The following is a 25918-nucleotide window of genomic DNA, read 5'->3' on the forward strand; positions in this document are numbered from 1 at the left end:
TGGGCCGATATGGATGCCTCAGCCCCTTTCAAAGAATTGCAGGGGTTGTGTGAAGCATTGGGTTTATACCCGCTAGTGCATGGCCCAACCCATACGGCGGGACACACTCTGGATCTTATATTCACCCCCTGACGTTCTTATATCCATGAAGGACATCCCACCCCACCACTGGACTGACCATGCCCCCCTATCCTTTCAGATATTTATGAAACAACCATGTCCTCCCAGGGCAGTCTCTGGAACATTAAGAAAAGGGAGGGCCTGGTACAAAATGAGTATTCCAAATACGTGTTCCACCTTCCACTTCCCTAACAATTAGGATCCTAAGAAATCAGTTTAGGAGAACTATGTTGGTCATGAGCAAGGGATTGTTGAAACCTTGGACAGAGTAATCCCAACCATTCAATTAAAAGCACGCAGCAGAGTATCTGCTCCCTGGTGCAACGAATCATTAAGAGAGCTTAAACTGGAATGCAAGAAACTTGAAAGGAGGTGGCGTACTGACGACTTGGAAGCAGATAGAAAGTGTCTCAAACTTACGTTGGGTAATTATACCCCAGGGGTCGGTAAATCTAAGGCTGGCTTCTATGCTAACAGCATCCTTGCAGCCAGTAATAGGGCAAAAAAGGTCATTGAAATTCTTTGGGGATGAACAGATCCGGACTGCTTAAAACAAGAAGTTACAGCCTAACAGGAACTATTTGACGATCTGGCTGATTTCTTTGATGATAAGATCATCACTATTCTGGAGCACATGAGCACATCTGTTCAGACTGCACTTCCTGTTTTGAACAATTCTGATAATCCAGAGATACTGTCCAGAGCGACTGATGATCAGAGTTCCATTGAACTGTCAAGATCTAGGGCCACTATGACGTTAATAAACTGACTCCGATTACAGTCATGACTATAGGCTCAATACATTTGACACTATTTCGAAGGAGTGCTTCCTAAATATTGCTATGCCTACCACCTCTGAATCTCCTCTGGATCCCCTACCTCCAAGGATATGGAAAAAGCTGGAAGATGAGCTTGCTTTCCCCATACTGCTGGTGTTTTTTTACTATCCTTGAAGACAGGTAGGCTACCCCAAACCTGGAAGAAAGCAATTGTTACCCCACTTTTGAAGAAATCAACTGCTGATCCTGAGGTTTTGAGTAACTATAGGCCCAGTTCGCTCCTCCCTTTCCCAGTAAAGATTCTGGAGCGATATGTGAGCATAAGCTTAACTCAATATCTGGAATCCCAGTCCCTCCTTGTGGATGAGCAATTTGGCTTTCGACCTGGATATGGTATGGAGTCAGCCCTACTTGCAGCTTTGGACGAGCTATGGATACAGTTAGACAGCGGGCAGACGACAGTCCTGATCATGCTTGAATTGTCGGCTGCCATTGACGTGGTAGACAATAAAATTCTGCTTTCCAGGCTAACCTCAATCCGTGTGGAGGCACAGCACTAAACTAGCTGGAGTCCAACTTATTGGACAAGTGTCAGGCTGTCTCTTTGCCCCTCTACTGCACTGCTTCCAAAATGCTGTGACAGAGTACCACAGGGCTCTGCGCTCAGCCCGATATTATTTGACATCTATATGAAGACCACTTATCACTTTGATAAAAAAGCACAACATTAGTGCGGTTAGTTATGCCGATGACACCCAGCTAATTGTGTCCCTCAATAATAATCAAGAGGAGGCAGTAACGGCATTCCAGAGAGGCATGCTGTAAATGGTCAGCTGGATGAATGCAAATTCATTAAAACTCTATGAGGACAAAACAGAGTTCTTGTGCCATTTGGCAAGCAAGATTCCTATGACTCTCTCCTCCAGTTTTTGAGACCCACGCCACAAACAATTAGCAGGTACATGCTTTGCACTATTACGAAGTCTTAGAAAGGTGCTACCACTGCTGCCCACTCAAGCTAAATCTCTTGTAGTGTGTAGCGTCATACTTAGTAGCTTAGACTCCTGTAATGCCTTTCTACTTGGAGCCCCCGGAGTATCTTTCAAATAGACTGTATAGAGTTCAAGTGGCTGCAGGGAAACCTGCCTTAAACAAACCTCGCATATCATCAGCATCCAATGCCTTGAAAGAACTGCACTGGCTGCCATTAAAGCAGCGGATTTGGTTTAAAGCAAAGTGCATTGTGTTCAGGGCACTAAAGGGTACTGGCCCGGTACCCCTACAAAGAAGACTGAAGGGGTATAAGCTTCCTTTCCTAGCTAAAATCCTGGAAAAATGTGTTGCTGCCCAACTGAACCAACACCTGGAATCGAACAACCTACTTGACTCACACCAATCCGGGCTTAGAAAGGGATGCAGCACGGAAACCGCTATACTGAGCATAACCGATGACATTCACAACTCCCTTGACTCTAACAGATGCTGCCTATTTGTCCTCCTCGACCTATCAGCTGCTTTTGACACGGGGGACTACTCTTAGACGCCCTACAAAAGTGTATCGGAGCAGATGGCAATGTCCTAAAATGGTTCTCCTCATTTCTACATCACCGCTCCCAATTCATAAAAATCAAAAAATCAATGTCTGACACATCCTCCTCAACTAGAGGTGTGCCCCAAGGCTCAGTCCTCTCCCCCACACTCTTCAACATTTACATGGAACCGCTCACCACCATTCTAAAACAAGCAAACATCGCCTACCACCTCTATGCTGACGACACCCAGCTGTACCTCGAGATATCCTCCCTCAATGACATGCTCCGACTCAACTCCACACTATCAAAAGTAGAAAATTGGCTAACATTCAACCACCTCAAACTCAACCCAGAAAAAAACTGAAATCCTAGTTTTCTCCAATCACGAACAACCCCCGCAAATCCAAGAATGGATAAACAACCTTGACTCTCTAAACTGCAAACTTACTCCAGCAATCTCAGCGAAATCTCTAGGGATCTCTCTAGACTCAAGTCTCAACATGAGCTCCCACATAAACTCCACAGCAAAAAGTGCCGTCTACAACCTAAAACTCCTCAACAAAATCAAACCTTTCATACCCCCCAATGACCTAAAAATCGCAACCCAATCTTTAGTTCTCTCCAGACTGGACTATGGAAACACCACACTAACTGGGACGGCTAAAACACACATAGCCCCCATGAAAACCACCCTAAATGCAGCAGCAAGAATGGTCACAGGCACCAAGAAATACAACCACATCACACCTGCATTACAGGAACTAAAATGACTACCCATCAAAGCACGATGTGCTTTCAAAACTGCCTGTCTCACCCATAAAGCCTTGCACACAGGCAAACCGGACTACCTCGCAGCCAAACTCACAAAAGCAGGACAATCAAGAAACCTAAGAAGCTCCAACTCGCTCCTCTTAATACCCTAAAAAGGCATAAACAAAAAGCCCTCACCTGCTCCTTCTCAGGGAAAGCCCCAAAATTCTGGAACTCTCTCTCTACCCACATCAGGACTAACCCCTCCTTCACAAACTTCAAGAGACAACTAAAAGAACTTCTCCTCAAGCGTCATTTCTATGCATCTGGTCAATGGCCGCGATCTATGTGACCTCCAGTACTCTAGATGCTAAGGCACTATATTCTAATGTATGTTTCTATACTTGTATGCAGCTGTAAAGCGCACTGATACCTCTTGGGTCTGTAAGCGCTATATAAAACTCCAAAAATAATATACCCCAGGACGACATCTCTGCTTCAGTACTGAAAAGTTGGTCTGCATCAATAAGTTTTGAAAGACACGCCACGAGGTCCAGGTCTTCTCAAGCAAAGCGGCTCAGCTTTGGAACAAAGCTGCCCCCAACTCTTGGAACAGCCCTGTTACAGTTGAGGAAAGCTCTAAAGACATGGCTCTTCCCTAAATAAATCCACAACATATTATTCTGGATGTTTACATGTAGCAGGAGTACCTACCTACTCGCCTCAGTACCAGGATACCAGTTAGGGGACAGTTTTGCTCTACAAATGGAGTAAATACATAAATAAAGTAAATAAGGGAAGAAAGGAAAGTCGTTTCAAGTTGTGTAATCTTAGGAAAATATCACGTTTATGGCTTACAAGAAAAATCCTGGTTCACTCTCTAGAAAAAAATAAAAAACAGATATGGTTAATAAATTGTTAATATGAAAATATACTTAAATCAAGATTTTTGTAAAAAGAAATATGGTACATTTATAGAGTTGTATTTTTAGGTTTCATTTGCAATAACTCCTCATTTGTAGGCTCATATCGACAGAAGAACTGGATTGCAGTTTTAATGAGATTGAAGCTTTCCCATCATCGATTGGACAGCTTGCTAATCTGCGGACATTTGCTGCGGATCACAACTTCTTAACACAATTGCCGCCAGAGGTATGTGCTTTCTGTTTTATTCTTTTCATTGTATGAGTGCTAGATAAGTTATGAACCTAACTAAAAGCTTTTTATCCATTTTCACAGCGTTACATTCTCAGCTTATTGGAGTCACTTGGGTAGGCAATCAATAGTCATCGAAGTCTTAAAGTTTTAAAGCAGTGGTTCGCAAACTTTTTTGAACCGTGGCCCACATTTTAGAGCGACAAACGTTCGTGACCCACCCACCTTTAATGGACATAAGGAGGGATTTTTTTTTAATGTAACTAAAGCATCGTGTGGTAGCTCATCGTCATTTACCGACAGCACATTTTCCATTGAAATGGCCACTAACTTTGTTCAGTCATATAGATGTACTGATTAAACGATATAGCATATGGACTTTAAATTATAATGTGTGGAAATGTGGTTTCTGTGAATATTTATAATTTGTTCATCACCAATTAATGTGCCTTTATTTGGTTTGATCTTGGTAAAGTCTGTGTTTTTTCAGCACACTTCAAAATTGCCAAAAACATGTACTTGATTTGTGGTAACTGTTGAATGCATACAGTTCATTTACTGGTATTTACATTTTGTGTGTTGCAAACAACGACATCCTAAGATTATCATATAATTCACCTTAAAAACTCCACTCACTTTACAGTCAGAGAAGGAAAACACCAATTTAATTTGAAAAGAATAGGCAGCAACTTGTCAGAAGACATAGCCTGGCATTTGACCTCTGCAGTTGAAGCATTGCAAATGTGACAAGTAAAACAAGGGTTTTAAAGGCATCCCCATTTAATCCTTGCAAATCCCGACCAACCCAAAATAAGCTTAGGACCCACAGTTTGGGAAACACTGTTTTAAAGTGTTCCAGTATAGAGAGCCTGCTGCGTTACATACATTGCTTCCTCATTGCGCTGGTGTTACCTGTGTGGTCCCCTTCGCCTGTTCCTTTGTTCAAAATGTCAGTGATCTGCCAGGATTAAAAGCTGCGTTGTGGTTAATTTTTCACTTTTGGCACCTGATGTGTCTTTCCTTTGTGTTTTACTTTCATCAGGATTGTATGTTTTTTCGGTGGCATCATGTCTTGTACCATTTTATAATTTGTTAGTTCGCTTTTTTGGATGGTTCTTGGTGGTACCGGTTTGACCCTGGCCATGCTGGCTGTTTAGTGCCCTTTGATGTAGTTGCCTTCTGTTCGTTCTGTGAGTATGCCGCTTTAAATTTAAGGCTGATGCCACTTGGGGAGATGCAAGAGGGCATTACCTGTCCTGTGTAACTAGCCGTGCTGCTTAAGTTCTTCTGCTTACATGTAGTTAAGAATAAGCCAGTCCTATGATTACTACCGAGATTAATTCTATTTCTGCTAAACCTCCTCGGTATATGGTAGCTGGTCTGTGGTTCCCATCTTTGAGAGTATTCTCTTTGCGGCTGCAATTGCCATGCCAGAAGACCATTCAATTAGTTCCTTAACGAATTTTCAAACCAAAAGTCCCTACAGCACTGACTAATATAGATGTGATGCAAGCTACTATTCAAAACATTAACATTTTTCCATACAAAAGCATGCTGTATACCGTATTTATTCTTCCCATCCAGTGAGCCTAGATTTCCTCTGATTCCTCTCTTTCCTCCGGGTTAGCGTCTCCAAGTCGATCTACTCGTTTCCATACGCAATTTGTTTAATAGAAAACAAGCACACGTCTCCTGCCCTTGTAGGCGGTAAAGTAACTAGAAGGGAAAGGTTGTTGATCACTCAGAGGAGCTTATTCCAAGACTGACCATGTTTCAGGTTTCTCTTGAAGAACTAGAGGTCTGGAAAACGGAGAAGCTGTGGCGATGTCCAAATGTTTAGGAGTGCAGTCCGCAGTGGAGTGGGTATGAATGCAGAGTCCTTTTATGGCCGTGGAAAATCTGTTTTATATTAGGGTGGTAAAGTAGGTGTTCCCAGGGGAGGTTTTCGGGTGTCCATTAGAAATACAGTAAATACCAGCAAAGTAGCTATTTGCTAACATTTTGATTATTTTTCCACTATTTGCACCCTTAATCCTATTTCATAAAAGAAAAGTTGGTGTAAGTCTCCAAATGGAATGCTTACATGCATCCATATTAAAACAGAGATTGGTGGCAGGAGTTTATCCACAAAGAATATCATCATCCTTTCCGGGAGGGAACTGCATTAACACCTTATAAATAACCATCATTAAGTGAGTTTGAGCTTGTAGATGGATGCACACATTTATCTACAAGTAATATAGATTTAGGTGTGCATGCCATTTAGGTAGGCATGTTTTGTGAATCCCATAAAAGTAGCTGTATTTAGATCGTAGGAGGGAAGAGTAGATTTTCGTATGAAATAAAAAATCTTTGTGATTTGAGTCTGTGTCGGTCTAAATTATTTGAGTAGGTTTTTGGAGGCTCTGGTCTGCATTATGGCGTGTTGCATTCTGTGGTGGAAGATGGAAACTTATGTTGACTTCTGTGATTACCAGTGAATTTGAGATGCTTCACTTCAAAAGTTCTAAGCTGCGCTTCCACTAAGAGAGGCTCATCCCTCTCTTGTTTGCTACAAAAGAGTGTTTCAAGTCTATCGGGTTTCTGCTGTGACTTTAAACCTGTGTAGTGAGCTTTGGAAGATCCCTTGATCATCTCTGCTGCATGATTACCTACAGGTCTCTGGAACTGCAAATGGCGTCGATCACTTTTCAAATCACATGTAAGTTTCGTTTTTTATTCGGTCCAGAAGGTAATTTTTCTGCAATCAATTTATACTTACTTTATCAACTGCGCATATTCAAGATGGAAGGAGAATGGGCCTGCAAGTTCCTTCCCAACTCCACGAAACAGAGAAGCAACTATAAGGCAGGCAGCAGTTATTTCAAATTGTGCATTTCAAAGAGCCCCACAAATGTTTTTCTTTTTGGTTTAAACCCAAGGAGAAGGTAGGCACGCAGCTCTGTGGGGTACTGCGACTGTTAAGCAGCTTTGCAAATAGAAAAAGGTGGACAGCTGTCCTGTGGCGGCATCCTTTTGGCAAGGTCTATAAAAGTCATAGTCCGTTATCAAGGCTCACAGAACATCTCCTGCAGATGAGGCTATCACAGAATGCGGAGAAGTAATCAAAGCGTGAGTGTCTTCTCCATGTCTGTCGTTAGGGTTTAGAGATTAGAGTTACTATAGATCCTTGCGGTCCTCAAGATACAGCAGACGTCTATTATCAAAGAACTAGATGTTGCTTCAAGATTAAGCCTTCTTGCGTCGTCCGTCCTTGAGCAGGCTGTCACAAAGGCAGTATGACTTCTTGAGGCGGTTGTTGTTGTCAATGGGCCCTTTGTTGAAAATGTTCGATGTTTATAAAATGGTAGGAAGTGTGCTACAGGGTCTTCCAGTTTGAGTTGCTATTGAGTAGTCTTGATGGCAGGACAGCTTTTTCTCAGCCTAGTAAACCTCTAGTTGGCCTTACCCTGATGTGTGTGAAAAGTTCCCAATCAGGAACACACGTTGCATTTATTGACCTTCGTTTCATTCTGCTGTTAGAACACGAAATTTTGTCAACATGAATTTCGGTTATATGATTAAGGCAAGGGTATAATGGAACCAAAAAGTCTTCTTTCGATACGTACCGACTCAAAATGTCAGAACGCATCTCCAATTAATTAACTAGGAATTCATGACAGCTGCTGTTAAAGTGATGTAGCCAGTGTTGGGACTAGGTTGGTATATAATTCAAGAAAGATAAGTGATCTACATGTAGTGTATGTTTTCTCATTTGCCTACATTAATTTGCAGTGATGTAATATCAGTAGCTGTTAATCTATACTTGTATTTTTACATTTGTATTAGTAATGTATCTCCTAATTGGCGACAGTCTTGAAATGTGATTTGTTGATCTGCTAATATTAAATAAGGACGTTATATATTATTTGCAAGATGGTTGCCTTTGTTTAAACCAGACTTGTTAACTGTGTTGAGGGCCATTGCTTATACATTTCTTCAAACTGAGACATGGTATCCAGCTTTCATAAAGACGCATAGCTGATGTTCAGCAGGTTCCTGAAGGTGGGCAGTGCTTGATGTGGACAGTTATGAAAAATACTGCAGAAATGCAGCTCTCCAAGTATAAGAAATAAGTGGAATCTTTCCATTAATTTTATTGTATTCTATGGTTTTGTTTAAAAACTATTTAAAGTGTCTCTAGAGCACCGTAGGACTGTATAACACATGTAGACAACAAATTAGCATAAAAGAAACAAAATAGAAAACATTGAACATATCAGTATTAAAGCAAACTAGCAACAATGCAGTCACTCATTCAACCATAAAATTAGACCCGCCACCCCTCCCCCCCCCTCCCCCCCCCAACACTTTCTTCCGCATCATCCTTTCCCGCCACATTGAGGGCTTCACGCCGTAAAATGACTAGTATTAGCTTTGTGCTCCTGGTTCTTTTTTGGCGCTGTATATTCCCCTGGGTTCACGGTGCACAAATGAGTAACTAAACTCCGCGCATACTTGTAATAACTAGGGGTGGGTGGAATTTGCGTAGTCACGCTACGCAATGCTCCGCGAAACGGTAAAAAATCTCCGCGAGCACGCAGAAATTCCGCGAACACACAAAATTACTGCTTGTGTCAATGCTTTTTTCCTGTTCGCGAACACGGTTTGCGTGCTCAGGGGAAATATCTCGCAAACACGCATTTTGAAAACGCAAACAAGCAAAACAGTCCGCAAAGCCGCGGAACGCATCATTTTGGTTAATGCCGCGTTCTCCACGGAACGCGAAATTACCCAAATTCCTCTAGAGGAACGGAATTTACCGCCCAGGCCTAGTAATAACACCATCTCTAAGTAGTGTGATCCTTTACACGGTGCTTTACAAACGGCCTCTGTTCTCATTGATGATACTTCACAAAAATGTGTTCTTATGCCTCGGTATGATGTATGCTTATTGTATTATTCAGAAATAAATAATGCATATGTTAGTAATACTGTTCTCCTAACATTGCTTACAGAATCCTCACATGTAAGTGGTAATAGTGTACAAAAACGTTTCTAATGCTAGTGGTTAAGTCTGTACTCTAATGAATCTGGCACAAACTATTACCAAATACATCAGTCTGCTTTCCGGTTTAATCTTGTCTAAGCAGAATCTAATTATCTTTTTTAGATCGGAAACTGGAAATATGTAACAGTGCTGTTTCTGCATTCCAACAAGCTCGAGACGCTCCCCGAGGAAATGGGCGACATGCAGAGATTAAAAGTCGTCAATCTAAGTGACAATAGGTTTGTGAAACTTTACACCAATTTATCTTGATAGTTTTATATGTCAGAATATTCCATCATCGCGCAAACAATTGTTTAGCTTAATGTTTTGATAGATTTTCTGGTGATGGTTTGCTTACAGTGCATTCTTTTTGACAAGGAATTAAGTAAATGTGCGACACAGTACAATTTTAGAATATTCGTTTTTATTGGCGTCAGTAGCATATGAAATGTTATGATTGGACGTATAGCATATATTTCTTAATGTGTTTCCAGGTAACCATCTAACGTAATACTAGTGATGGCTATATGCTGGTCTTGAATGCCTTCCTGGGTTTTTAAAGGGTTATCAGCGGATTGGGCAGTGCAAGCATCGTTTAAATGTGACATTTATTAGAGATGGGCAAGCCAGGGACTACAAAGAGCCGAGCCAGGGGATGATATTTTTGTAAATCGCCGAAATGTCTTAATTTGTACCCAGTATATGTACAAATAAGCCATATATTCATGCATGTAACATTACAGACAGCAGCAACGTAGCCAGCAGCTACATACCATAAAAGGGACAGCAGCAACGTAACATAACATAGAAGCTTCATCTTGCATAAAAACATAGACAGCAACTACATAACTTAGAAAGCAACTAAATAACAGGCCGCTACATAGGGGAACACACCAAACAGCTCCTATATAACCCAGACAGCAGCAGAAAATAACCTAATATAGACAGTAGCAACATAGCATACAGCAGCTCCATAACATAGACAGCAGCCATGTAACATAACAGGGACAATAGCAAGACGTACGTTTAGGTCCACTTTTCTTGCCGGTGTGTAATGTTGCAGTGCTGCCTATGGGCATAGCGAATAGTGATGTGCAGCCGGGGCAGCGGCACCAGGGCCAAGGTTTTGTTTTTTTAAGGGGCCATGTTCACACCAAATTTGGATGCTTTTAACGCTCCGCATTGCAGAAGAGGAGCCCATTTCCCTTGCTGTATTAGGACCCATTACATCTCTGCTACACTACTGGCGCTCTCCTTCTGGATGAGAATCAGCTGCCAGATGTGCAGCCTTCAGCTCGCCTTCAGTCCAGTCCTCCACCTCTAGCTCCCTCTCCACCTTCCCACTCTAGATGGGCTGTTCGAGAGATCATCAATTGCGGAAAGCCAGCAGTAGTGAATGTGCGAGTGATGGGTGGAGGGGCAAGGAAACTGATGGGTTGTATGAGTTTCCTGCCACGCTGCCGGCCCGTTCCTTTAGGTAAACCTAAATTGTGCTGCTGAGGTCCATCCCTGTGTGGACTGGTCTGCCCACTGTGGTGGCGTGGATTGAGTAATCAAAATGCCTTTCCCAGAACGCAGAAAAAAGTTGTAAAACCCCAAGTATTCTATCTATCTATCTATCTATCTATATATATATTCTCTCTCTCCCTCCCCCTCTCTCGCTCCCTTCTCCTTTTATGGTGCAACCTCAAACCAGCGTGTTTTAGGTCTAAAGGCAATTTTTTTGTTGCCCTTAATTAGTGTCAATGCAAAAAGAAAACCCTTGTAAGCCCTTGTATGCTATGATGCCATCATAACCCATAGAAGATATGCAAAGCAGTCTATTGGAAGCATTGTTGTTAAGATATTGGAGTGGCTGTGGGTTGCTATAAGATGTGTTCACATGCTTATGTACAGCAAGGTGACCTGTCTTCTAGACATGCAGGGTGCTCACCTCACAGCACAGTGCCCAGCTGTTGCGGTCTGCAGCAGGCATTTGTCATCATGGAAGCAGAATAAATTGTGGTCCTTATGCGGTTCCATGCCACCCATCTCTGGACTAGTGCCAGCCTTACCAACACCAGGCTCTATCGTTCCAAAACCTACCCGGGAATGAGTGGTGGCACCAAGCATGGGGTTGAGCCACTTCTAGGTGCTGACCATGAGTATGCGCTGACAGAATAGTGCTTAGTTGAAAACCCTTAACTGACTGTACCACAAGTGTGAATCAGTATATCAAAGACCGTTACCAGCAACGTAACACAGCAGCACCAATCAGTGACTGATCACCAACATGTGTCAGTAGATCTCCATTCACTCGATCGCAAGCATGTTCCACTAAATCTCCAATCGCACCACACTTATTTGTCACTATATAACAAATCCTCATCTCTCCCTTGTGTGCAGTGGCCCCGTTAACACAAATACAGAGCCAGTCTACTGGTTCTCTTTAACACATAACCACTTGTCTCTTTTCCTGCTCTTTTTCTCGCTCTCGCTCTCTTACATATACAGACCTTAGCCTCATCTTTTGCCCTCACAGGCAAACAATGCATATCTTGATTAGATGGGCGGATTGCTAGATCTCTGCTCACAACGTTTGACAATGGGAACAGGAAATTCCATAGTAGTACCCCCTGCATTTCACAGGTTAACATTCTTCACTGGCAGAGGTTCTGTGCACAGCTGGTGGGCAGTGTTACTGAAGGTATCATTGACAAATTACAAGAAATCCTACTACTCTTCAAGAATGACAATTGTGATACTGTTGGTGTTTCTATAGGTCTGGTGGATCTGGATCCAGGGGTACACCCGTTGGGATTACACTTGAAATTGAATTCTGAAAAAATGTACAATATGGTTTTAATGACCTGACTCTATCTGATTAGGTAGTAGTTTTGTCTCTTGATGTGATTCAAACGGAGTTAGAAACAGGTATGTCAATGGTACTACATAAGCGATGGGAGCCCTTTCAGAAGAACCAGCAAGGAATATAATATCCTCTGTTTACCACTTGTAGCTAACACTAAAGGCTAACATGATTGAAGAGAGACAAAGGGGGTGTGCTGGATGGGTTCCTATGTCGGCCAAGTAGTTATTCAACTTGGTCCCTCCCTGGTAATTTTAGACTAGAGGAAGGAAAGACAGGAGAGAGTTAAATTATTCCTTCTTGATGAGCGTAATCATTTTTACTCAGCTAGGAGTGTGTCCATACTGGCTTGATTGCTGCAGTTATCAAGCCAGGCCAAATCCAGAAACTTAGTAGTGCAACATTTGCTTCTTCGGTGATGTGTTCAGCCATCATCAGAGCTTCCAGGAGTGTAGTAGTGGTTCCCAAGCTACTTTGATTTGCTCTCTGAGGCTCATGACCAGCTGATCCAATGTGCCCTGCCTAGCTAGAGGGCCGTCGCATCAGATCGTTGGGTCTTACAATTTTTTAAAACTACTATTCCCCACCTTCCGTCAGATCCTTATTTCTCCCCACACTAGAGAGATTTTGGCAGACCACGCCACTATCTTGATGCAAGAAGTCAGTCTCCTATGGACAAAAGTGCCATTAAGTGGGTGCTGGTGTTTGAGAGGGATGAAAGGCATGATTTGTGCTACTTTCTCTAGCATTCTAATACTCTAGCAGAATGCTTTAAAAAATAAAAACGGTCAAACCAGTTTTTGACCTATTCATGCAGCAGGACAAAGGTCCAGACCAACTGGCGAGTGTCACTGACATAACCTAGTCAGCTGTACCCATTACTCCACAAGGTGCTCTCGATCCAGATTTCCCCACCGTGTCCCATTTTAATGCACTGACAACTGAACAAACTACCTCACTTATTGTTGCCACCAAATCAGGCTCTCCTTTAGACCCCTGTCCCCCCAAAATTCTGCATATTTCACCGGAAATGATAGCCATTCCTCTAACTGAGATTTTTAACTTAATGCTTACAAAGGGACTCTTTCCAGTGGACTGAAAGATGGCCTCAATACTTCCCCTGCTAAAGAAACTCAATCTGGATGTTAAGGAGCCACTAAGCTACAGACTGAATTATAGACTTCCATTTCCCGCTAAAGTCATAGCAATGGCAATAAATGCCGAATTCTCAGCCTTCATTAAGGACAACAACCTATTAGACCTGTCCCAATTTGGATTTCGTGCTCAGCACAGTACCGAATTAGCCCTCATCACAGCCACTGAGGAGCTCAGACTGATACTGGATACAGGAGGGATTGCGGCGCTGATCCCACTGGACCTATCAGCAGCCTTTGATACTGTTAATCATGGGCTGCTGCGGGACGGCTATATACCATCGGGATTCGGGGCAGGCGCTGTCCCTGCTGAGCTCCTTTCTGTCTGAACGGTCTCAGCAGGTTGCAATGGATAATATGGTATCACCCCTCTTCGTTTTGCCTTGTGGGATCTCCCAGGGCTCCTTCCTTAGCCCAACATTATTTAACTGTTGTGTTACCCCGCTGGCTAACCTAGTGAGAAGCTTTGGATTTACCCTGGTGTCATATGCAGATGACACACAGATCATCGTCTCAGTAAGTAGCTCGGCTAACCAGACGGCCACTAGGTTCAGGGAATGTATGAGCCACATAGCTAGGTGGATGTCAGACAACTATCTGAAATTGAATTCATCCAAGACCGAGGCCCTGTTGTTGGGGAATAATCCCTCCTTTTGGACCAACAGCTGGTGGCCTGACCAATTGGGTCTGCTGCCTAAGCCTGTACCTAACGTTAAAAATCTCGGGGTCCTTTTTGACACAAAGCTTACTTTTGAAAATCAAATCCATGCCACCACCTCGGCATGCTTTTTCATTCTGAAGATTTTGAGGAAAGTCCTCCCAGCAATACCGATGGACTTAAGAGAGACGGTGGTATCAGTCATGATTTCTTCTAGACTTGATTATTGTAATGCCCTCCTCTCCAGTACTCCACGCCGTAGCATCAACAAACTTCAAACGGCCCAGAACGCAGCATCTAGACTATTGCTAGGCATCCCGAAGTTTGTCTCAGCTTCCCGGCGCTTATTAGACTGCATTGGCTTCCTGTGGCCAAGAGGATACAATTTAAATCATTATATATCGCCTTTAAATGTCTTAACAACATGGGGCCAGCACAGCTGACGAAATTTCTGAAACCCTATGCCCCTGTGTGACCCCTTAGATCGGCATCACTCAGAAATATAACGGTACCCAGAATCTGCTAGGCAAGATGGGGGGGAAAGAGTTTCACAGCCACAACGGCAAACCTCTGGAATTTATTGCCCATCACATTGAAAAGGGAAAATAGTTCAGGAAAGGCCTCAAAACCTGGCTGTTCTCGTTGTAACTGGTTTACCCCCCTCTGTACCGAATGTATTGCAGGTAGCGCCAAGACTCCCCAGAGTATATATAAATTCATCATCATCCTCCCAAGGATGGATCGAGACGTCACTCTGGTTCAGATTCTCTCTGCTCAGGATCCTGGGGACTGAACAGCACCCTAGACTTGCAGGATTCATATTTTCATATACCAGTCCTGCAGTCTCATGTACGTTACTTGTGGTTCAAGGTGGGGTTGAAACATTTCCAATTTACTGTGATGCTCTACAATCTTACCACAGCCCCTCTGGTGCTTTTGAAAGTGATGGTGGTTGTGGCTTGTCTTTGCATGTAGAGGAAACATATATTCTCATACTTCAACAACTGGCAACTCAAGGCGGGTTTGTCGCAGTTAGTCACAGACCACCTCCAAACAATGGCTGAGCTCTTGATCTCCTTGGGATTTTCCATCTATGAGCTGTAATCCCAGACCCGTACAGAGAGATTTGCATTTCAAAGTGCTATCCTGGACACTGTAGTGTTTAAGGCCTTTCTAACTCGGCATTTAGCCCTTGAAATCCAGCATAGTATATCAACCTTCTGGGCTCAGTCCTGGTTTTTAAAGAGGATGGTTCTGAGCTTTTTGGTGCTCCTGGCATCATGCAAGTAACAAGTCCCATGTGCTAAATGGCACATGCAGACCCTGCAATCGAGCCTAAGGTTCCAGTTAGACCAGAACTGGAATTTCCTCTCTGATGCTTTACAGATCTCCCAAAAGATGACTAAAGTCCTCTTATGATGGCAGGGATACACCAACCTGTCCTGCAAATGGCCACTCTCCCTTCCTCACCCAGACTTCAAGGTTGTGATTTACACGTCACTAGTAAGGTGTTTGGGTCTTCTAGGGTGATGGAGGTCAGAGGCATCTCACCCCCAGCGTAGAGCAAGTTCCACATCATTATTTTGGGCCTTTGGGTGGTCCATTTAGGCCAGAAAGCCTTCTACCGACCATCATGGGAAGACTGGTACAGGTCTCAATGGACAATATGACTGCCATGTGGTATTGCAACAAGCAAGGTGGAGTAAGTTTCATGATCCTTTGCCAGCAGGCTTTACGTATCTGAAGGTGGTTGTAGGACCAGAAGTTATTTCTAGTAGCTAACCACCTAGTAGTGTACCTACGTGCCAGGGCTTATGAGCTGAACAGACATTGGCAAGCGGACCTTGAGTGGCCACTCAATCACCGGGTGGCACAGGAAATCTTCTGTCAGTGGGAAGTGCCCTGGCTAGATCTGTTTATCACTGTGAAATGCAGTGTCAAAGCTTTTGTGCACTAGCCTTCCAACCAACACCAGTTTGATTACATGGGCACTTCCCGGTCACAAAAGATCCCTGTCACATATGGAGTACCCAGCGTTCCAATCTGTCTTATGTCATCTTGAACCTTTACTTGGAGCCGCTTGGTACTCAACTCACAGATAACAGGATCGATATTCACCGGTATGCGAATGATACACAACTGTACATGAAAGTCTCTTCAGCTTCCAACATCCTACACTGCTGGCACATTCCCCTAACCTGGATGTCCAGCGCCTACCTGAAGCTCAGCCCATCCAAGACAGAAACCCTATTATTTGCCAAGAAAAACAAACATGATAAAGTGCAAACCTGGCCCATTGACATGAACCCTGACCGCTTCAAACCCCAACTCTCACTGAATGCCAAATCACTTTGACTCACCGTGGACACAAACCTTTCCTCAAGGGACACTTTGCCCTGTTGTTCAAGCCCTTTTACTCCTGCATCTGGATAGTGATAATGCCCTGCTCCTGGCCTCTCAAACGTCACACTGGCACCTCTCAGGGGCATCCTATTATCTGCGGCACGTCTCATCCAGGGCCTATAGAAATATGATCACATAACCTCCACACTGATGGAACCTCATTGGCTCCCCTTGCCGACTCACACCATCTTCAAAACCAGCTGCATCATTTACACAGCCATCACAAATACCACCCCCACTTATCTTGCAGACCAGCTCCCCATCTCTGGCGGTTCTTGGCACTTCCGTAGCCAGGACACCATTTAACTGCAAGGCTAAGAAGTGTAAAAAAAAATTGTCAAAGGGCCTTTTCCATCTATACACCTAGGATCTGGAACAACCTTCCTGTATCCATCAAGACCACTCCAACACTGCTGCAAGTTAGGATAGAGTTGAAGACTCGCCTTTTTAAAGAACACTACATCACAATGCATTAATCATTCACAGCTCAGCTTTGTCGACTTTAATCTTACATACATAGTGGAATTTCCTCTAAAAAGGTAATGGAGAGACTCATTCTGTCTGAGATGCGACATTGTACTCTGTCTCTCCTGCCTCGAGTTCAGAGGAAAGCGAGGACTGAGCAGGCCCAAGTCATCTTTATAGCCCTGGGCTGGGCATAGGAAAGTTTGCTACCAAATGTGCCTGAGCATTTACCCTCTGATCCACATACCCCTTTGCAAGGTCCTATCTCAGTAACAGTGGTGGGTCAAGTACACCCTTCTCAACAACCTACATATCCAGGTGTGGAGGTTGAGCGACGATATCTAAATTATTTTGACTTGCCACCCAAAGTGGTAATGTCATCCTTGAAGCCAGACTTACGTCTACAAAGTCCATCCATAATGGGCACTGTGATAAGTTTGTGGTCTGGTGTGGGGTACGTCATCCAGCCATTCGGCAGGCAGAATTCTCTGATATAGTGTTTATTTTGTGTTTGACCCAACAAAGCTTTGCAGTGTGCACAATTAATGACTACTTGTCTGCCCCTTTGGTCTTTTTATGTTTGCCTTACCAACCCTCTCTCTTTAAATCATCCTTTGTGCTGTGTTTTCTGAGGGGCCCGAGATATATATTCTTTTTAAAACCATTTGCCATGACTCAGTGGGACTGATGCCGCTTATGTGCACACCGTTCGAGACTATGCACAGTTGGTCACTTCGGCTTCTGACAATTAACAATCGTTCTCATCACCATTACTTCTGCTCACTAAGTGAGTGAACTAAAAGTGCTTTCCATGCTACCTCTCTACACCCCTTTCTTCCCAGACATATTGATGCAATGGAATCAGCCTGCCTTCCATGTCAGCCGCTCGCCCTGCCAACATTTTTCACTCTACCCATCCCTCAAAAGAGGAGGAGAGGTCCCACTAGTTTGTAGCTGTTTTAGATGACCAGCTGTTAGTGGGGTTTACTAGGATCAACAAAGATAAGGCTGTGCAAAAGAATGGAAATTCTCAGCATCTGTAAGAAGGAACCCCCAGAAGGCCCGGGATCTAATTCCACCGGCGTCATGGCCTCTGTGATGGTATTGTCAGGGTGGGCGGGTGCCAATTCTTGATATCTGCCAGAATTTGACATGGGCTTTGTTACTCATATTCACGAAACACTACTGCATTGCAGCCAGGTCCAGAGGGAGGGGTAATTTGCCCACTTGTTGCTGCAAGATTTGCTAATCTGAGTCCCCTTCTCAGACCCACCACCTTTGGGAGGTACCGCTGTGGTATCTATTCTAAAAGTGAGGAATCTGCAGTTGGAAGTATCCATCCGGAGAACATGTTTCTTGCCTTCTAGTGCTCTTTGTGGTGAATACTCTCTCTAACAGTCCATTGCTCACTTCCCTCTCACCTCCTCATTATGAGAGTGGACACCTGTATGTCAAAATCAGGGCCACAGGAATTATGCGATTGTGAGGTTTAAGTGAATTTTGCATAATTGTAGATTTGCGTCATTTGCTACATAATTCATCATCTGCCACATAATGTGCAGATTTTAGCAAAAAAATGTGGTTTCTAGCTCAAATGGTTCAAAAGTTACTAAAAACGCAGCGACACGTTTTGCTGCACAGGGAAAGGCCCTCTGCACAGGTTAACTGTTCACCTATCTGTAGTTTATTGCTATATTTGAGTGTTAAACTGATACTAATGAGGTTCATCTAATGCCCAGACTGAGTTAACAAGTTTAAAAACGACAAAATAATTATGTAATACTATCATAAAATGTGCCGCATAATTTTCCTTTTCTTGCAGCATAATTTACCCAACTCATTAGCATAATTTCACCCTCCTCTGCCGTATAATTCCAGTGCCCCTGATCATAATAATGTCCCAGGATAGATTTTGACTAACGTGTTTGTTAGTACCAGTCGTTTCAACGACGCCCTACAAAACTATAAAACAGATGAACATCACAACAGAAAAATGTGATATGAGAGTATTCTCCTGTCCAACACCTGATGTTTTATAAACGTGGCTCTGTTAAGCATCTCTTGCAGTCTCATTCTCTGATGTGCTTCTGTGTTTGCAAGGGCAGCGCGAGGCTTAACACTTAAGTGGATTGCATTTTTTTTATTCTAAACTCCAATTCTGTTGTTCTCAGGCTGAAGAATTTGCCCTTTAGCTTCACAAAGCTGCAACAGCTGACTGCTATGTGGTTGTCCGACAATCAGGTGGGTGTTGTTCTGTGTCTTTCTAAAATCTCAGTTATTTCCCCCAAGTTCAGTGTCTACGCCTTGCTTGTGATATCTGAATTTCAGAAGTAGTCGCAAATTGAGACCTACATACTAACGATCATTTTAGAAATGTTTGTGTTGTAGAATGGATGCAGCTTGTGAATCGGGCACAGTACTGTGAATCATGTAGATTCTTGAGATTCTCTTCTCCCATGTGACATGTTTAATCATGCGCTTTCCATTTTCAGTCAAAGCCGCTCATCCCCCTGCAAAAGGAAGTGGACTCGGAGACACAGAGAACGGTGCTCACAAACTACATGTTCCCCCAGCAACCGAGGACAGAGGACGGTAGGAGTAATCTCTTTAAGGACAAAATGTCTGAACCGTGCATTGGCTGTCCAAAGTGATGGCCGCTCAAGCCAGACTCTAAAGAATGGGCTTTTGTCACAGAACCTCAATTTCTATAGGTTTTAGACGTCAAAGGCCCGGCTATTGAAAAGGGACGTCTCAGGAATGTGAGAAATCTTTTATTTTTTTTAAATAGAATTTTGTTAGTCTTTTAGAGGGAAACTTCAAAGCGTAGTGGATGGCTGCTCAGGTTCAAAAACGTCTCGTGTTTTGCAGCTCTGTGGTTGCATGTCTTTGGTTCTTGTGGTGAAACCCTGTCACTGGAAATAATTCTTAGAGCGTAGTTGATTCTCGATTTTCAGGAAATCGGGCACTTTAAGGTGAACTGCAGGCTGTATCCGACTTCAGAATGAAAGCTCCAGCCAGCCGGACCTTGCCGAGGCTGCTCGTTTATTGATTTTGGCCCCTGTGCGCTTTTAATAGCACCTCTCTCTCAGCAGCGTCATCGGACCTGGTATGATAAAAAAGCGAAATTGAGTGCCGAAGCCTTTTCTTTGCATGTCCTGCTCCTCTCGCGGTCTAGGACCATTTCACATTTTCACACTGCCCCTGGTAAGCTCAGTCACATGGGTCTTGCATAATCAAAACACATCATCTTTCATAACTGATATAGTTTGCTTTTAGAAATGCTACAATGAAACAGTCATGTGCCTGTTCTCGTAGTTGTGCATTAACTCTACCGTGGCCCTGTCTAGCTCCTTTCACTCCCTGCAGAGCAGATGCCTGCGGCTTCCCTGCCCTGACGCCCGACTGAGCAGCCGCGGAGTCGTGTGCAAAAACTACCAGTAGGGAATGGACAGATGTGAGCCTCATACACTGCAGCGCTCACTAAGAACCTCAGGCTTAAAGAATTACACAGGCTTCATTCAGCAAAACAGACCAACAGAATTTAGGATGCCCGTGTGAGGCGGGTAGCCAGGCCCAGCAGCGGAGAAGGGCCTGGACTGAACCTTGAATGGGCATTCAGTCGGTAGACTGTTCCCAGGGTGAGCCAGGCGGGAGTCCCACTGTTGACAGAGGTGGAACAGGCACCGGTTCTGGGCCCAGTGCTCTGGCCTCTTCTATCTGTTCCCGCTCTGTTCTCTGTGCCAGGGCTGGGACCAGGTTTTCCTACCGGTTCAGCACAGTGCCATCCTGGAGTCACGGTTTTGGGCGCTCGATTATGCAACCGAGACCATATTCAGTGAGTTTCTTAGCGGTGTTTTGATGCCGAGTTCACCTCCCACCTGAAGGGTTCAAGTGAAACTTCATTCAGTGTCACGACGAGGCATCTAACCAGTGCGCATGTTTGGGCGACTGCGAGTTTCGATGAAATGTTGTAGCCATGTGGCTATTAGGCTGTCTCAACGTATTTCGACTTTGCACGAGTGACATAAAAATTAGACCGTGGCTAACTACACGAGTGATCGAGTCCTTGGAAAGTTCCAAACCTAATGCTGCTGCGAGGCCGGATCAGTGGCTGGAAGTACTCGTAGAAATAAATATAATACACGAATGTGTCACGCAGCTGATCTTTTACCGTCTTCAATGCTTTGCATTAAAAAAAAATGAAGAAAGGGACAATCTGTTACTTTACATATACAGGGATATAGAAGGGGAGCTCAGCCTTAAGAGCTGATAATCACGTTCTGCTCTGACAGCTGTGATTTGTAAATTGCGTCACACAGTCTTACACAGTTATGAGCAGTTAGCTGCTCCTTAGTGATTAAACAAACGAGGACCACTCACCCGGCTCCTTTCCTTCGGTGTCCAGTATATAGACGCGGGCAGACGGCAGGAACACGTTGCACACACTGTGAAGGAAGCACACACCCCTTTTGACATGCAAGTTCTCCATCAGTTGGGAGTGCTTAGAAACTTGGGAATGTGAGTTTGCTATAGAGATAGGGGTGTGTGTCACTTCATTGTTTGCATTAAATATTACCTCAAAAAATACCCCTCGTGCCTGGTCTTTTCACACAATATTCAAAACATGCAAGAAACTTTTCATTACAGTCTGATATATGACTTGTATTTATATATCAGTCATAAACCGTAAATCTACACCGGTGGAAGCGCGTTGAGGCCTTTAGGGAAGTGACTATGCGCATAACTGACGGTCATTAACTGCAAGCAGAAGTGAAAGGGCCTGCTGGGCACGCGCCTCTGTGCTGCGACACACCCTCATTTATAGTAGTCGTAGGGACCATAACACTGTTCCTCAATTATTAATCCTAAACTTATTTGAATAAAAACGGACTGCTGTCTAATTTTGTCCAGGCTCTTAAATATGTCATAATACTAGTTGGATTATGAATCTATCGGGAGTACGTCCTTTTTCACACAAACGCACAAATCCGCTCTTGGAGTTGGGACACATCCGTAAATGTCACTCAGTTGTTGCAAATTCTGACTATTGACGCCCATCAAAGAAACTGTGTTGTCTCTCTTTCTTGTTTAATTGCTTCGCTTCAAAAGATGCAAACAACCAATGAGTGATAAATGATATAAATACGAGTAAGATCTCAAACTGCAATAAAAAGTACCATGCATGTTTTGAGAATTGTGTGGAATGGTAAGGCGTGGGGGTTATTTTTTCAATGCATTTAACATTTGGGGACCAACCCGCTTTTGGGTACTGTTCAGGAAGGCAAACCCTCGCTGCTTGTGTTATCCTGGCATTGGGTAGCGTTCAGCGCTGCTTGTGGCTTTGTACTGTTAGAGAAGTGGGTAGCGTTGAGCAGGGCAGCCCCTCACTGCTGCTTCAATCCGGGCGGTCGAGGGGTAGGTAGTCCAAATCCCTAAATCTACTGGCTGGCTAGACTCCATGATCCGGGCTGTGCACCGCCTGTGAGAAGCTCATAGGATGTGTCAGGGAAGGCTACACTGTGCCATATATACTCCAGGGAAGCGAGGGCGCTTGACTGGCTACAGTGTACGTGCGCAAACAGTAGCTGTTTGTTCGGAATGTATTGAGGATTTGGTGCTTGTCTCGTCTTCACACCCTTGTTCATGTTTTATGAGGAGAAGGGCCGCTGCTTGTATGTTGCTCTTGGCCATAACACACCTGAGCAGAGGTTTCAGTAAACTACGGAGATTGGCTGAGACGCGGTTCAATGCGGCTCCTTGTTTGCCTGTGGTATTGAAAGCACTGTATGGAATCCATGTAACGAGCTTGTCGTGTTAATCTAGACGCTATCTGGAACAAGTGGTGTTTAGCCGGGTACAATGTATGGAAACAGGCAGTTCTTGTTAACGTCCATAGAGTTGCTAGGTCTTAGCTCTACAAATCCTCAAGCACTTAGCCGATTACGGTTGTATTAGGTGGTGCTTAATTGCCTGTTGATAGATGAACGTAAAGTGCTTGATACTTTCTGAGAACCTTGCATCAAGGGTTAGCCTTGTGACAGTCTCTCACCATTTTGCTTAGTTGCTGCTTTGTGAAAGGGTTCTCCGACCAAGAGATGGTGCTGGTTTTGGGAGTGATTAAAGCATTCAAAGTGCATGTGCCTCTTGAAGTCGCTCTAGTGCTAAAGATGTTAGTGGACGGACTCCAGCTGAATACTTGCTCGCATTCAGGTGTTTTCAAGCCTGCTTTTCCTGTATTGCTTTGGAGAATAATATTGGCTTGGTGTATTTCTTCTGTGACTTAATTGGGCAGGATTATTTGTCGGTGGGAAGTGCCTCCTGGTCCCCTTGAGCGGCTGCTCACGAACCCCCTCTAATAGCCGTTAATCGTATTTCTCTGCCGCAAGATTTCTGTGCTGCCCTTTGGTTTTAGAAGGCAAAGTACTTCCAATAGCCAACTGGCCTGATAGTGCGCCTCGAAGCAGGGCGCTTTCCCTGTGACTGCCAAAGGCTACTTAAATGTTGTCACTTGACGAGTTTCATGTGTTAATGGATATGTTTTTTTATTCATAGGCTTTTTCAGGGGCTTTTGTTACTTGGCCTCGAATTGTCTTAAAGCCAAAACAATGAGATTGCTAATTGTATGCCCAAGCCAGGACAACCTGTTCTCTTTTCGCGCCCGAATCTCCCTCCATTGCCTTTTCCTAAACAAATATATGCTCGTCCTTCCCTTCCAGTCTTCTACTCATCTACTCCAGTCCCGAGGGGCAGCAGCTGCTGTGAAGTACATGAACATAGTGAGTGAGTAATGGACGGTGTGAGCTTTGATATGACTCTGCGAGAGCAGGGGCCCCTGTGCAGCTCCTCCGCTGCTCAAATGGGGGCCACCATGGGTCATGACTGCAACCCCTAGGCGTGTTGTGAACCCTGCCACTTGGCTAACGACCCTGGTTACCATTATTTGTCAAAAAAGTGGTGGTTCATATTAGAAGGGATAAATTATAAACCGATTAGATAAGACTGATTCATTGATTTCCGCTTTGGTTAAAAAACTAACCATGTGCACTGCTGGGTGGTGGGTGAGTGCGGACGGGCAGCACTGTGCACTGTACGCACGTGCACTAGCAGCCACCTACTTTAATTTACACTTGTACGAATGGGGCCGGCTTGGTCACGTCGGGTGGTGAAGCAACCCCGGAAGCTCGATTGACGTGGCGTGACGTAGTGTGTCCTTTGAAGTCTGCACGTACCCGCAACAGACCGCGCTCCCGCGCGCAGTAGCTCTTGAAGCTCGGATAGGCTGGTGCTGGAACAGTGGATTTGTTGAATAAGCAGGCAGAGTGGCCATTTGAGACACTCACTGCAATATATTTCAGCTTAGGCAACAATTTACCTCAGGTTTACGTTTGCCCCTGTAGTCCCCATGGATGGAAATGAATCACTGGCATACATAAACACTGACCGTCAGTCAGACAGTCTGCAATATCTACTTCGTTATGGAGAAAGCTTTGTGTTTGTGAATAGGTCAAATAAAGAAAGAGTAAAAGGTCTTAAGCCCTCCCCTTATTCGGAGTCTTTGTTTCCCCCCCCACCCCCCCCACCCCCACCCCCCCTCCTTTTCTCTGCCCCTGGTCCGCTGAACTGTAGAATTAGGGTTCCTAGCGCTGGGATACCTCTGGGTGACTATGCGCTCTACAAAAATAAATAATAATAATAATAATCTGTGCAAGGTGCCGGCTATACTGTCACCATACAAGTTCAACCAGCAAGAACACACCATCTTCAAACCGCGCTGACAAAGGTCTGATGCAATATTGACTAATAAATGGGATCTACTCATCAAATCTGGCAGGGTCAGTGGCAACACTTTCACCAGATGCTGAAGAGAGATACAGTGAGCCCAACCAATGAGCGAGATTACTGTATGAAGGACGTTCGGAAGCTGGGGCATTTCACGTACAGCTGTGCAGTGTGCAGAATGCGTACTATGGTCTGTTATGGAGTGCATTAAGTGCTCAACTTTGCACCTACACAATAGAACTGTTTTATATAGCACTTCAGACCACACTTGAGTCGTTTCAAACACCAGTTTGTTGTATGTGTTACGATTACCTAATTAAGGGGTACGTAGTGCCCCGAACTCAGTAGGGTGGGATGATGACTTTGACCTACAGGGATTCTAACTTGTGACCTGCAAATCAGAGCAGATGTCGGCTGCAATTGTTAACCAACGGAGGCATTTTGCCCATTTTTATCTACACAGTCAAGATCTTCTACTCATATGTTTCTGCCAGTCAGCAAGAATTGTTCTTTTGTCTCTTTCCATGCATGCACGCAGCGGGGTTGTTTTTTGAACAATCGGAATTCCTAGGTCGTGCTCTGTCACTTCCTGTGATAATATTGGCCATGGGGTTTCTAAGGTCACATTTTGTCACTTACTATGAGAGCACCAGATCAAAGGGCATGTGCTGTCACTTCCACAGGCATTATAATCGAGGTCTATGCACTGCTCAGTGGCATCTCACAGATGTCTGAGTGGACTGTAAAGTTAAGCAGCGTTACAGTCCTATGAGACTTCAGAAACCAGGAGAGCAATCCAACAAATCACTAGAGATGCTAGGTCTCAACTCATACCACCCGTAACACCCGTGATGCCCAAACTGAGGGTAGTCGGAGACAACTCTTGCATGCTGACAGCCAAGAGAAAGTGTTGTGTGTGAGCCAGTCACTTCCATCCCAACCGCTCTCATGCCGAGTCACTCGTATCTACAACCATCCTGAATATAGAGCCCTTTTCCAAAATCCTCACACAGAAATTACAGCTGAAAGGTGGTTTAAAGGAGTGCACCTTCGGTGGTCAGTGTCCAACTCATGCTTTCTAATTATCACACTGTTTTCCAATATATGTACACCTTTGTTTTTAGTTGCACCGGTTTCTGTTTGACTAGACCTTGCTTTCAGTCCACTTTACTCGACTTCCGTTTCTCTGGCTGCTTCAGTTGCTGCATGTGCCCATTCTGCAGTGTGTTCTTCTGATGGCAGGCCC

At 44.2% G+C, this 25918-nt stretch overlaps 1 protein-coding gene across 2 annotated transcripts in view; it reads left to right on the forward strand.

Moving 5' to 3' along the window:
- The window catches only part of ERBIN (erbb2 interacting protein), a 710320-nt gene that overhangs the window by 551066 nt on the left and 133336 nt on the right, over nucleotides 1–25918 (forward strand). For both annotated transcript variants that reach the window (XM_085631853.1, XM_085631862.1), the window contains exons 13-16: nucleotides 4204–4333; nucleotides 9489–9604; nucleotides 19065–19134; nucleotides 19386–19485. In XM_085631853.1, the coding sequence (XP_085487979.1) occupies nucleotides 4204–4333; nucleotides 9489–9604; nucleotides 19065–19134; nucleotides 19386–19485 (416 nt within the window). The remainder of the gene's footprint in view (nucleotides 1–4203; nucleotides 4334–9488; nucleotides 9605–19064; nucleotides 19135–19385; nucleotides 19486–25918) is intronic.

The sequence above is a fragment of the Triturus cristatus genome, chromosome 2_1, assembly GCF_964204655.1.
Source record: "Triturus cristatus chromosome 2_1, aTriCri1.1, whole genome shotgun sequence".
Classification (NCBI taxonomy): Eukaryota; Metazoa; Chordata; class Amphibia; order Caudata; family Salamandridae; genus Triturus; species Triturus cristatus.